This window comes from Gopherus flavomarginatus, chromosome 3, assembly GCF_025201925.1.
Source record: "Gopherus flavomarginatus isolate rGopFla2 chromosome 3, rGopFla2.mat.asm, whole genome shotgun sequence".
In the NCBI taxonomy this organism is placed as follows: Eukaryota; Metazoa; Chordata; order Testudines; family Testudinidae; genus Gopherus; species Gopherus flavomarginatus.
The window spans coordinates 252738549-252753444 of NC_066619.1; the positions used below are offsets into that span (position 1 = coordinate 252738549).

At 38.3% G+C, this 14896-nt stretch overlaps 1 protein-coding gene across 7 annotated transcripts in view; it reads left to right on the forward strand.

Moving 5' to 3' along the window:
• The window catches only part of KCNIP4 (potassium voltage-gated channel interacting protein 4), a 789448-nt gene that overhangs the window by 680781 nt on the left and 93771 nt on the right, over nucleotides 1–14896 (forward strand). For 5 of the 7 annotated variants that reach the window (XM_050948032.1, XM_050948031.1, XM_050948029.1 and 2 more), the window contains exon 2: nucleotides 12976–13100. In XM_050948032.1, the coding sequence (XP_050803989.1) occupies nucleotides 12976–13100 (125 nt within the window). The remainder of the gene's footprint in view (nucleotides 1–12975; nucleotides 13101–14896) is intronic. The other 2 variants (XM_050948027.1, XM_050948025.1) reach the window with 1 other exon arrangement.

Consider the following 14896-nt stretch of genomic DNA (forward strand, 5'->3'; position numbering starts at 1 on the left):
TAAATGCCAGCCCCAGCCCAGCTGCCAAAGCTGCAGGCGGGATTTAAATGGCTCCTCCTGGCTCCCCACTACGGCGGGAAGCCCGGCGGAGCCCTTTAAATCCCGCCCACAGCTTCGGCAGCGGGGCCAGGGCCAGCATTTAAAGGGCTCGTCTGGGCTCCCCACGGCAGCGGGAGCCTGGAGAAGCTCTTTAAATGCCGCCCCAGCCCTGCCGCCGGAGCTGTGGGCAGGATTTAAAGGGCTTGGGGATATAATTTTCAGTATACGCGATTTTCGCTTTATGCGATAACCACAGAACGGAACCCCCGTGTATGATAAGGCTTGCCTGTAGTACAAAGTTTCCAGAATACAGCACAGAATCAGAGGCTGTGACTGTTGTATGAGGCTTGGGTAAGAAATCTAAGGGTCAGCATGGAAAGGAAAGGTTAAAACCAACGATTGCAGATGATGTGATACTTAGTTGGAGGTTACATAGTATAATTGGAGAGGATAGAAAGTTTATAAACAAACTGGAGGAAACAGACAAGAGACAACAGAAAAGAGAAATAAAATCAAGTGAAAATAAGCAAAGATTAAAAACCATAAAAAAGAAAGAAAAAAGTGAAAACAGAATAGGGATAAAAATAACAAAAAATAAATAAGAGGCAGTCAAAAAACCCAAAAAGATAGGAGAAAATAGTTAGAGGTTTAATGCAAAGAGGAGGAGAAATAGGTGGCAGTTAAGAACAATTAAAAGTGGAAGTTAGGTTTGGAGTTAATAGAAAACATTGTATTCATTCATAAGTTGTTTCACTACATACTGATTCTGAAGAGTATTACTCACTTGAGTAGTCCCATTTAAGTCAACAGGAGATGATGTGGTCCAATGGATAGGGCCCTAATATGAGTATCAGGAGACTTGGGTTTCATTCTTGGCTCAAAAAGAACGAGGAGTCCGGTGGCACCCTGAAGACTAACAGCTTTATTTGGGCATAAGCTTTTGTGGGTAAAAAACCCACTTCTTCAGATGCATGGAGTGAAAATTACAGATACAGGCATTATATAATGGCACATGAAGAGAAGAGAGTTACCTCACAAGTGGAGAACCAGTGATGACAAGGCCAATTCAGTCACGGTGGATGTTGTCCACTTCCAATAACTGATGAGGTGTCAATACCAAGAGAGGAGAAACTGCTTTTGCAGTGAGTCAGCCACTCCCAGTCCCTATTCAAGCCCAAATTAATGGTGTTAAATTTGCAAATTAATTGTATCTCTGCAATTTCTTTTTGAAGTCTGTTTTTGAAGTTTTTTTGTTGAAACATGTCTACTTTTAAATCTGTTATTGAATGTCCAGGGAGATTGATGTGGTAACATCCAAAAGCCTGTAGGAGACTGTGATACTTGCCCATCTTTACAAAAAGCTTTGCAACCTAAAGCTGAAAAGACCTGAACATTGGTATTCGTCATGACTATAGGTTTGCAATTTAAGTGGTTTAGAAAGCAACCTTTCTGTATACCTGTGAAGAGCCTAGCACGCTTTTTGCTGCTATATAAATAAAGCTTCTGTTTTTCAAGGTTTATTAATTTCATTTTTCAGGGGTTATTTTTAGCAATTTTTGAGGTTTTTTGCAAATGTCCAAAAATCAGGGAGTTTTGGGGGCTTTCTCTGTATGTATGGTAATGAGTAATCTCTTTGTAATGTTCTCTAGTGTGATTTAGCATGTACTATTTCAAACAGCAGTATGTTAAAGTGCACTAGGGAACCTTTAGTGTCTAGCAGGGTCTACATAGACCAATTAATGAGTAATATGTTACTGTGCTTTAGAAATCACACTCCCCTAGTTCACATTACTGCTCCATGGAGACCAGCCCTTAGATACAAGTGATGATTTCCAGTGTTTATTGGATAAATATTGATTTTGGTGGGAGTTTTTGTATCAGGGTGTCTTCCAATGTTTATCAGTTAAAACCTAAAATTATAAGCCCTACATGCAAGTAATAGTAATCTGCCCTCCCCCCAATAAAACAGATTGTTGCACAAACAATAAAAAGTATTTACAAACAAGTTTTTTAGCATGAGACTTGCACTTGCTTTCTAATAAATGGTGTTGTCCACCAAGTAAGGCAAGTTGAAGTAAAACTTACATAGAAGTTCACTGTATTTGGGAATGGAATATTAAAAAGGGAACATGGAGTCAGTATATCGCTTTGTACTTTAGTTAGTAATATAGCACTAATTTTAAGTGTCAAGGCAACTGAAGACACCCATCATCACTATTTATTATCATCTTTTGACATAACTGCTATTTGGTTTGGCCAGACAGCATTCCAGAGTACTAGAAAGTGAGCATTACCAAAACATAATTTGTTTTGTGCATTGTGAACTCTTAAGTGACTGTAAGGGATATAATACCAAAACAAGTACTTGATGACCATAAAAACAGGCATGCACACAATTATGTGCATGAAATCTTAATTTCTTTGATCAACTCAGATAATATTGCATGGAAAATAGATACTTGCATGCATAAAGGCCCCAGTTCAGCATTCTATCCCTGTTTAGCAAAACATTTAAACATCTGCTTTATTTTAGCTATGTGCTTAATTCCCTTTACCTTTAATGCAACTTAAACCCAGGTTTAAAGTTAAGTACAAATCCTTGCCAACTCTCTGAATTTTTACACTAGTGACATGCTTTTGGCTGGAGCTGGAGCCATTCTTGCAATGACCCAAGAAGCTCCAGCACTCTGATGGATTGTTGGCCTCTTAGGGCAGAGTAACAAGTCAGAAATGCTGCAGACAGAGCTCTCTCCCACCCAAAGTATTCTCACATGAGCAGGGAGGGAGCAGAAAAAGCCCAGCCAGCTCAGGGTGACTCTCCTTCCTTCCTTCCTTCCTTCCTCCTTTGACCAACCAGTCCTTCTACTCTGTCACTCTCCATCTCCCTACCCTTCCCTGCAGCACCCAGCCTGGGAAGGGGTAGAGTAGAGTGAAGAGCTGGGGGAGCTGCCCCCACAGCCTGGAAGAGGGAGAAGAGATCCCACTGCACTGCCCTCCTGGGCATGGGAGAGGACCAGAAGTGAGGCTAGGGAAGTTGAATTGATGCTGGGAGTAGAACTAATATAGGTGGGCCAAAGTAATGGACTGAAGGCCGGATAGGAGATGGGTAAATGTGGGAGTGATTGCTTGTGCAGCAGCGGCCAAAATCACCTGACCCAGTACATTTGGGAGAGAGGGCCATATGAATTGTCACACAGCGGGAATAGGTAGGGAAGTTCAAAATCAAGACAGATTTCTTTCCCTCACTCCCACCCCCGCAAAAAACCAACACAAGATAGTCTTTCTTTAAAAAAAATCTTACGAACTTTTGGGGTCTTGGCTGGCAATACTTAAATGCTTTCCTGAATGAAGTTGGACTTAAGTATGTGCTTAAATATGTTGCTGAATTGAGACAAAATTGAGGGATGATGTACAGAAAATAGGTAGTTATTGTGCATGATGTCTGGAGAGGCTCACAAGCAAGAATACCAATCTCCAGACAGTCTGTAAAGAAGCAGGCCACAAACCCCAAACTGGTTTTGAGTTCTATACTTAGTTTTGATCAACCAAGTAACAAGTGTAAACTCCTCAGGTAATATACATGGAGTCACAGACAGTCCTCATTGGCATTTCAGGCTATCTTGCCACTCAGGCAAGGTTGACTTTGTGATAGAACGTAAGAACAGCCATACTGGTCAGAACAAAGGTCCATTTAGCCCAGTATCCTGTCTTCTGACAGTATCCAATGCCAGGGGCCCCACAGGGAATGAACAGAAGAGGTAATAATCAAGTGATCCATCCCCTGTTGCCCATTCCCAGCTTCTGGCAAACAGAGGAAAGGAACACTATCCCTGCCCACCCTAGCTAATAGCCATTATTGGACCTATCCTCCATGAATGTATCTAGTTCTTTTTTTGAACCCTGCTATAGTCTTGGCCTTCACAATATCCTCTGGCAAGGAGTTCCACAAGTTGACTGTGCGTTGTGTGAAAAAAACTTCCTTGTATTTGTTTTAACCTGCTGCCTATTAATTTCATTTTGTGTGCCCTAGTTCTTGTGGTATGAGAAGGAGTATATAACACTTCCTTATTTACTTTCTCCACACCAGTCATGATTTTATAGACCTCTATCATATCCCCCCTTAGTCGTTTCTTTTCCAAGATGAAAAGTCCCAATCTTATTCATCTCTGCTCATATGGCAGTCGTTCCATACCCCTAATAATTTTTGTTGCCCTTTTCTGAAACTTTTCCAAGTCCAATATACCTTTTTTGAGATGGGGCAACCACATCTGTATGTGGTATTCAAGATGTGGGCATACCATGGATTTACATACAGGCAATATGATATTTTCTGTCTTATTATCTATCCCTTTCTTAATGATTCCCAACATTCTATTCGCTTTTTTGACTGCCACTGCACATTGAGTGGATGTTTACAGAGAACTATCCACAATGGCTCCAAGATCTCATTCTTGAGTGGTAATAGCTAATTTAGACCCCATCATTTTATATTTGGGATTGGGATTATATTTTCCAATGTGCATTACTTTGTATTTATCAACACTGAATTTCATCTGCCATTTTGTTGCCCAGTCAACCAGTTTTGAGAGATCCTTTTGTAGCTCTTCGCAGTCTGCCTGGGACGTAACTATCTTGAGTAGTTTTGTATCATCTGCAGATTTTGCCACTTCACTGTTTATCCCTTTTTCCAGATCATTTATGAATATGTTGAATAGGACTGGGCCCAGTACAGACCACTGGAGGACACCACTATTTACCTCTCTCCATTCTGAAAACTGACCATTTATTCCTAGTCTTTGTTTCCTATCTTTTAACCAGTTACCAATCCTTGAGAGAACCTTCCCTCTTATCCCATGACTGCTTACTTTGCTTAAAAGCCTTTGGTGAGAGACCTTGTCAAAGACTTTCTGAAAATCTAAATACAATATATTCACTGGATCTCCCTTGTCCACATGCTTGTTGACCCCCTCAAAGAATTCTAGCAGATTGGTGAGGCATGATTTCCCTTTACAAAAAACATGTTGACTATTCCCCAACAAATTACGTTCATCTATGTGTCTGACAGTTTTGTTCTTTACTATAATTTCAACCAGGTTTCCCAGTACTGAAGTCAGGCTTACCGGCCTGTAATTGCCAGGGTCACCTCTGGAGTCCTTTTTAAAAATTGTCATCAGATTAGCTATCCTCCAGTCATTTGGTGCAGAAGCCAATTTAGATGGTCACTTAACACAAGAGATCACAAAATACTCTGAGGTTACTCTAAGTCCCAAGGGACCAGTCACTTAACCGAGGTCAGTTGGTACCTTTGATCACACACCAAAGAGAGTGCTTTAGCCAGTCCTGTAACAAACTAACTAAAGGTTTATTAACAGGGAAAAATAAATAAGTTATTTACAAGGTTAAAGCAGGTCTCTCTCTCTCTCACTCACACTCACACTCACACTCACACACACACACACACACACACACACACACACACATATATGAGTTAGTCTTAAATTCTAAATGATGTGATAGAACTTCTATAATAAGCAAACTTTATATGTCTTTTAGGGCTAACCCAAGCTAAACAGCTGGGGAATCCTTGTTTATGCTTATGAATTCAAGCAGTATAGGATTAATAAGCTCTCCTTAAACAAAATTTTTATTTCCTTCCCCCAGTATTCAAGCTGTGATGGTACCTTCTTCAGGGCTGTGGAGGAAGCAGTCAATAAAGTCTTTTGTCCACAATGGCTTCTCTGATGTCTGTAGACCTCAAAGATAATACCTCTTGTGGTGAACTGGTATTTCATACTTGGTATTTCTTCTTCTGTGACTGTGGGGGACTTATAGTCTTAGCAACCATTTTTATAGTTACAGAGCAAATATTTCGATATTGCCCTATACCATGGGATACAGATATTATAATAGGATTTATACATGCAGCATCCTACAAGCATTCCATAAAGTCTAAACATTAGATACCTACATAATAACTAAACATTACATACATACATAATATTTGTTTTAATTATACTAACATACGGGTGAGCCAGATTGGTCTCCAGCTATGTATTTGTCAATGTTCAGGGAGGCCCAGAGCCTTGGCATGAGCTGGCATCTGGTCTTCCAGCGTCACACCTGTGCTTGAACGCTTTACTGAATTGAGGCAAAAAATGTACCAATAATCAATAGTTTTTGTGCATGCAGTTACTTGATAGCAATATATACATTTGGATTTTATGTACGCAAATGTGTGCATACGTAATTTGGGGCGCACAACTTAGTGCCCAGTTTTTGGAAATACTTCTCTAAATGCCACTGTTTAAAGGGTAAGTTTGTGTGTTTTATATTGCTGTTAACCTTTTCCCTCATTTGGTGAACTGAAAAATTTTCAAAACGTAGCTCATCTGGCAAATAGTTTCTGAAACCAGTGTAAAAAAACCAACTTAAAAATAGAAGAGAATTATAACTGTAAGAATACTTCACATAAAACTTTAAGGAGTAAATGTGTGCCAGTTTCTCTTTCTTAGGTCATTTAATATCTATCCTGACATTTCGTGTAGAAAAACCAATTAAATACTTTAAGTCCTTACACTCTAGAATCTAGAGAATTGATATGGGCGGTTTTAACTTTTCATTAATGCCGCTAAAATTATGAGCCCTTTGTATATAAATACATGTACTTTCACACAGTTTCACTGCATATTTAAGAATGTAGGTTTTTTGCCTCAGGCCAGGTCTATGTTCTAAACTTACATCAGTAGAACTACATTGCATGGGATGCGAAAAATCCACACCCTTGAGCAGTGCAGTTCTATCGACCTCACACACAGTGTAGACAGCACTCTGTCAACAGGAGGGCTAAGTAGCATCTTCACTAAAGCAGCATGGGTGCACCAGTGCTGCTGCACCGCTGCAGCGTTTTAAATGTTTGAGTGCCCTCAGACCCCAATTTGTGTGATTCTGTAGCCAACATATGGAAAAAAAAATAAAAAAGGTACTGTATACTAAATGTAACACCAGATAAATAATATTACTGAAATACAGCACTTTCAATCAGTGTAATTTGTTCTTTATAAAGAAGTTTCACTATGGTCTTTTTTACTGAGAAGTTATTAGTATAAAAGAATACAGAAATACAATGTGACAAGTGTATTAGACTAAATTTCTTATTAATATGGAACCATCATCACCACACTATTGTCTAATATAATTTGATGAATCATTAAAATGCAATATACATTTTTAGTGTTAAAGAAAAACCCAGACAGTGTTCAATATTTCAGTGTCTGTGTTTGCCTCTTGCCTTACCATTTACTGTATGGATGAATTTATCTTGTATTAAAGCTAGTAAAGTCTCTTTAGGCTGTCAAATTGTTCACGAATGGCTGCGTAGAATGTGCATTTCTGGTGAAAGTCTGTAAGTGCCTAAGGTATGGCCTATTTAAATGTGTAAATAGTCATCAAGACAAAATGTATTGGTAACTTTTCAACAGTTGCTTGTTCTCAGGTTGATTCCTTAGTCCTTTTAATCTAAACACTAAATTTGACATGTAATTAGTGGAAGATTTCAATAGTGTGAATGCAGGTGACCTTTAAGGCCTGGTCCTTTTCTTCCATTGCGATAATTAGTAAATATAACATTCGTATATAGTATAGATTAATTTTTACATAAGGGAAAGATTTGTTTTTATGCAAAATTATAATATTTGTTCAATATTAAGTCCTTGTAGTTTGGGGGTAGGGAGGCACAAAAGTAGCCTTTATGTTCTTCATTCCTTGGCCAGCTATGTGCCAGCCCCATCTTTTAGGGTTCATTTTCAAGCTTTTCTGTGCTACCATGAGGCCTAGAAACTTACTTTGTTTGAAAAAGGAAGCTGAAGTTCTCATTCAATCCCATGATTCCAAGAATTGGGCTTTAAGAAAATGACCACATATCATCAGATTTATGATAAAATTATGAGTTAGCTACACCGATGATAGGATGAAAAGTGAAACGTTAAAGAAGGTTATAAACAGTAAAAAAAAGAGTAATAAGTAACAGCATAAACCTCTAAGGAAATCCTGGGGTGCTGCAAGAAGTATTTTTTTGTCTTCCCTGTGAGTAAAATGCCCCAGAATGGGACTATTGGGAACCATGTTGTTGAAAATTCCATCTTCCAGATTAAGAGTAAAATTGAGGCGTACCCGACTCACTTGTGTTCACTGAAGATTCCTTGGTACTAGTGGTGTTCTACTGAGTATGTTGGCTAAATTTTAAACAGGACAACGTTTTTATCTGTTGTGTAACAAAATTCCTTCTACAGGTTTGAATGACTATGTCACTGTTCATTCCCCTTTATAGACACTCTTGTGTAATGGTGCTGACACAGATAAGTAATGGCTTGGCGAAACCAAAAATGCAGATTCCTGAAACCCAAACATATGCTTCTCAGGGTCCTGTTAGAAAATGTGGGAGTTTTTTAGGAAAAGACTGGATCTGCTGTTTGATACTGTAAAGATTTATTATGACACTGGAAGAATACAAAAGTCCTGCTTCTGAGGAACTTATCATGTGATCCTTAGCCATATTCAGCACCCTTAACTTCCGCTGAAGTCAGTGATTGCTCAGCACCTTTGACCCAGTCAGACCCTTAATGATCAAACTGACATTGATTTCCATGTAAGCAGCATGAGGCTGTAGAAGTCCTTCTGCTGAATTAATTCCTGTGCACAATCTTTATACTGCAAATGAGTGTAAATCAAATTTGATTTTTGTAAAAATGTATGACTTAGACTTAGACCTTGCATGACAAGTTCCAGCAAATTTTCACAGGCCATTTATCAAGAAAATTAGGGTTTGTAATGGAAGTGCTTACAAACACCTGAATACTGAATGGCGGACCTAACTGGTTCTTGTATTGTAAGAATGCAAGATTTAATTTTCAAGTGCAAATTGAAAGATTTGAATTGCATTGGGGAGAAAAAAAGCCTTTAACTTTTAATTGAAAATATTCTAATCTTCAGTGTGTCGTGCATAATCATTGTCATAAACCAGGGTAGCATGTTACTGCACTAATTGGATATAATGGCATCTATAAATAAGTGATCTAAGTAGAACAGTGTTTTGCTTCTTAGCATGATAAATCTTTCTATATACAATGAGAGCTGAAATGTTTTGACACGAGCATCTTCAATATATAAAGTCAGTGTGTGTAGAGAATACAGACAGAACATCTAGACAAAGGAGCAGGCTACAGTGAAGATATAGATGCCTTATTAGAATCAATTTTTGATGTCCCATACTGTTTCTGTCCTGCATCACTGACATCCTATTTGAATCAAATCACAATTTCTAGAACAAGCCTTTGTCACCATCATGATGATAATGGATCCGAAAATACTGGAGTTATATTTTGGAAGACAATTCCTTTCCTAAAAAATATACTGAGGTAGTAACTTTTTATTCTAGGTGTATTAGGACGTTAGATATCTTGCACAACTGGGTACTCCTAGCATCACACAATTTAAAAGGCCAAAATCATCCTTCGTTGATTTCTATGCAAGCCCAATGACTGTAAAGGAATAGAACCAATCAGCCAAGTCCTAGGCCCAGTTGCTACTGTAGCAGATAGTCCTCAGAAACTGCGGAGCTTGATTAGGCATCCAAACTATACCCAACAACTTGCAAAGAGTCTGAGCATAATAACTAATTTGGTTAAAATAGAACAAATTGCACTCATCCTCATTTTTGATAGGGAGATGAGGTTTGCACAGACACTACGGATTCCGGCATACGGTAATCCATCTGATCTGAACAGAGGCTGCTCAGAAGACAACCTGCCAACCTGAAACACATTCTCACCAGTAACTGTACACCGCACCATAGTAACTCTAGCTCAGGAACCAATCCATGCAACAAACCTCGATGCCAACTCTGCCCACATACCTACACCAGCAACACCATCACAGGACCTAACCAGATCAGCCATACCATCACCGGTTCATTTACCTGCACATCCACCAATGTAATATATGCCATCATATGCCAGCAATGCCCCTCTGCTATGTACATCGGCCAAACTGGACAGTCTCTATGGAAAAGGATAAATGGACACAAATCAGATGTTAGGAATGGCAATATACACAAACCTGTAGGAGAACACTTCAGCCTCCCTGGCCACACTATAGCAGACCTTAAGGTGGCCATCCTGCAGCAGAAAAACTTCAGGACCAGACTTCAAAGAGAAACTGCTGAGCTTCAGTTCATCTGCAAATTTGACACCATCAGCTCAGCTTTAAACAAAGATTGTGAATGGCTTGCTAACTACAAAACCAGTTTCTCCTCCCTTGGTTTTCACACCTCAGCTGCTAGAACAGGGCCTCATCCTCCCTAATTGAACTAACCTCATTATCTCTAGCTTGCTTGCATATATATACCTGCCCCTGGAAATTTCCACTACATGCATCTGACGAAGTGGTTATTCACCCACGAAAGCTCATGCTCCAAAAGTCTGTTAGTCTATAAGGTGCCACAGGATTCTTTGCTGCTTTTACAGATCCAGACTAACACAGCTACCCCTCTGATGCCTGAAAGTCTTAGTCTGTGTGTACCTCATTTCAATATTTCAGATGTTGGTGGCCACATAGTACATGGTATCTTTTGGCTGGATTGGGGCATTGAACCTGCCTTTCAGCTACCCTTGCCATAAGTCTTACCATCAAGGTATCACCAAATGAGTTGTGTCTGACGTTACAAAATATTATTTTTTAAATATCTCTTTGAGGCAGCGATTCTGGAAATGGCACCAAAAGCCTGGCAGCACAAACCAGATGGATAAAAAGAGGAATCTTGGGCACTAGAGCTGGATAAACAATTGCTTGCAAATAAATTATCTAATGCAGGTCGCCCTTGTGAATCATTCTGGACAGGATTGTCATTCTTGAAAGGATTTTTATTTCTGTGACTTAATTTTTTATCTATAGGTAGTCGCTAAAGACTTCAGACATTTGTCACCTAAATCACATAATATTATTTTTACTTCATGACTGGATGACTGAAACATTTAAGCAGAGGAATAATGATGAACAGTGAATAATGAATACTCTTGTTTGCACACAAATACCCTTATTTCCGTGATAATGCTGGTGTTTATATGAAGAGCTGCCATTCCCCTAAGTACAGTGAAATCAAATTTTTCCATGCAAATGCTCCAGAACAGTGGAGAAAAGAAGGCATGAGCATAGCTGAAATGATCAGCTGTTTGAAATGTGAACTAATGTTTGTGAACACTGTTATTACAGCTCTATCTAAGGTTACCATAGCAGCTGAGCACCTCATAATCTTAAACGTATAATATCCCTGTGAAGTATTCACATTTTGCATATAGGTATCTGAAGCACAGGAAGACAAAGGGACTTGCCTGAGGGCACATAGAAAGGTCTGCAGTGAAGCAGAGAAATGAATCCTCATCTCTCAAGATCTCAGCTAGTGCCTTACGCATTGGACCATCTGGTGGACACCAAACATTTCCAAAGCTATTCACATTTTTAAAGCATGTTTTTCTTCCTTTCCTCCTCCCAAATTCTTCTTTAAAAGTTAGATGATCTGTTCTAGTGCCAGCAGCACTAGAAGACTTGGCAAAACAATGTAATTACATTAAGTGGTACAGCTGAGTTTATAGTAGTCTTGTGTATGTTTATATGTGACAGGGTATGCGCTGTTTTTTAAACTGGGGTTTCATTTTTATTGTTTGGTTTCAGCCTGGCAGCTGGAAGTCACTGTTATAGCAAATGTCAGAACAAAAAATGGCCTGGCAGTGAGAGCTTCCTAATGTGTAACACTACTTAAGTAATATGTTTTAAGAATATTTGATCATGGAAAAATAGATTTAATAAAAATTCCCAATAATACTGTATGGGCATTGGGCCTTCTGAAACAATGATGTCTCTGCATTTTGTGCTTTGTATGAGCTAAGAATTGTTATGTATGTTTGTTTTTTGTTTTTTGGCTCAGATTACATATCTATAGAGGGATCAACTGTTACACTAGAACAAGGTAGTGAGTTTAATAAATTTGTCCCTAGAACACTACAGAAACTGCACTGTGCTGTAATTATTTCAAAATACTGTGAAACTTTTTTGTTTAAACATGTCTTTTGCTGGGATCAGCGGCATGAAGCAACAAGTCTCAGCACAGTATTTGTCATGTAAAGGCCTTTGCTGCAACTTTATTAAACTTCTTACTGTAAAACTTTAACTCAAACAAGTTAATCAAATGGTTATCTGCCAGTTCTCACTCCGTGTAATCTGATGCTCTGCTGGAAGCCTTGAAGGTCTACAAGTGCTCAAGTTGGCAAATCCCCCAACTAGCTTCCCACCCATGTAAAGACAGGATTATCCAGGAGGCGATCCTGTACCTGTGTACATCAGTAAGGTCTACCTCAGTTATGAAACGCTAACCCAGTGATGTTTTACAGAATTCCCCAAATACCACCTTAGTCTTTAGGCCAACACATACATACTCCAGCCCAAAGCTGCAAACCCCCATTCATTAACTAAGCAATGGCTTAGACAGAAGATTCCTGTAACTAGATCCTGATAACAATGCTACTTTGTGAAACTTGAGTTATTTTTGCTATCAAAAAATCATAAGCATTAGAGACAGAAAAGGACCTATCCGGGAGGTCATGCATAACCTTCAGGATTCTTCCTTGCTGTGCATTATTATTATTTAATGTTTATATTATGGCATTGTCCAGGCGTGCTCATTAGGATGGGGTCCTCATTGTATGAGGTGCTGTTCAACCATAGAAGTAGACACAATACCTGCCCCAGTGAGTTCACAATGTTCGATTTCTTCAATGTTGTAAATGCCTTTTTCCTAAAGAGTCTAATTTAATATTTCTGTTTATGCAATGAGCAGTTATTTCTGTGTCACGTATATTCTTGTTGAGCTTTCTTTCTGTTCTGTAGACAGCGTAGAAGATGAAATGGAAATAGCCACTGTGCGGCATCGGCCTGAAGCTCTTGAACTGCTGGAAGCACAGAGCAAATTCACAAAGAAGGAACTTCAGATTCTGTATAGAGGATTCAAGAATGTAAGCACTTTCTTTCTGACTTTGTCACCTTAAGTAGCATGCAACCCACAACAAAATCAGAAATGGCATATGAATGGAATGCATAATAAAAGTGTTTGTGGGTTTAAATAACAGGATACTATGTATTTGGTCAATTTAGCAAAAGCAAAAAATACCGTGTTTGCCATAAACAAGATAAGATGTTCAAGGTATGCATAAGCTTGACTGTTCAATTTGTAGGAGATTTTTATTGTTGTTGGTTAAATACTGATAGGTGTGCTCTAGATATGCAAAAGTGAGAAATAAGTCCATGTCAAACTCTGGCTAGAAAAACATCAGAATTTTGTAGAAGTTCTGACCCAAATTTGGCTCGGGCACCAAGTTATGGTCCTTATCTCTACAATAGACTAAATCACGAATCTAAATCTGAATATCTTCAAACTGTGTGAAAGTTTGGAAATGGGTTTGGATCTAAACTCTGCAGCTTAATAGATGTACTGTTTTAGAGACAGAAATGGAAAGAAGTGTGGTTAGACCATAGACTCATATTCTTGTTCTAACTGTGCCATTGATTTGCAGTGTTATTTTTGGCAAGTTATTTAACCTCTGTTTGCATCGGTTTACTCAGCAGGATGATAATATTTACCTCACAGAAGTAATGTGAGGCTTAATTAATTAAAGAATATGAATCGTTTTGAGATTCTTACATGAGTCACTATGTAAGTGCAAACTTTTATTAATGTTTCTAAATGGTAAATTGTTGTAAACCTTAGTATGAAACAGGTAGTGGCTGTAGCCCTGATGTACAATTTTTTGTGTTTCATTTTTGAATTTCAAATAAGTTTCTTTTACATTCAGTGGATTACATAAACTGTCCTACCACTAGCTATTTTAGCATGCACAAATTAGTCATTTTTAACCAAAGACATGAGGCTTGTTTCTCCACTGTCGTCTTGCACCTTATTTTATCATTTAAATCTGTGCAAAGTGGTTATAAAACAACATCAAATCAAAATGGTAGTATTTTGCACAAACTGAATCAGATGTGCATCTGAAAGCAGTTATTGGCCCACAAAGCTGAATGAAGTTATTTCTGAGTCTAAACCCTTGAGTGTCTACCAGAAAGTATCAAGAGGTGTGTTTTTTTGTTTTTGTTTTTTCTTTTAGATTATTTTATGAATGCTTTTATATGACATTATATGCAATTAACATTAAGCCAAGATGCTTGATTGTAAATGAGCTTGAATAATATGAATTGGAGTTTTCACCAGTCATCAGTGAGCAATTTCCAATCACTGAGCTGAGTCCTGTGTTCAGATGAATGCAAAAATATATGCAGCCTTCTTTTATGGCCCTTTTGATCTAGTTTTTCTTTTGATCTTCACCTGACATTTACTATAATAATGAAATAAAAGAAGTTAGATGCAGTACCACTAATAGCATACTGATAGCACAATGACAAAATGAAGTAGAATAATATTTTTTTAATGGCAGGCACTTGGAAGAAACAGTAAACCTTACAGATTTCAACTTTCGGATAATCTGTAATGAAAGAAGTCTAGCTGAAATTTCTTCTTAAACAAAAGGTTTTCACTGAAAAATCCAAATGCAAATAAAATACAGTCAGACCCTTAGGGCATCCTGACTGAATATCATTCCTGACACCAATGGGTATCTGACATTGATATTGTAGTGATTAAAAGTGATTGCTCTTAGCTTTCCAACTGCTTTAGATAACTAGAGAATGTTCCCTTGTTCTTCACAGTATTCTCTAGGTATTGCAAATCCTGAGGTAATGTTCTCTAATTATCTAAGGC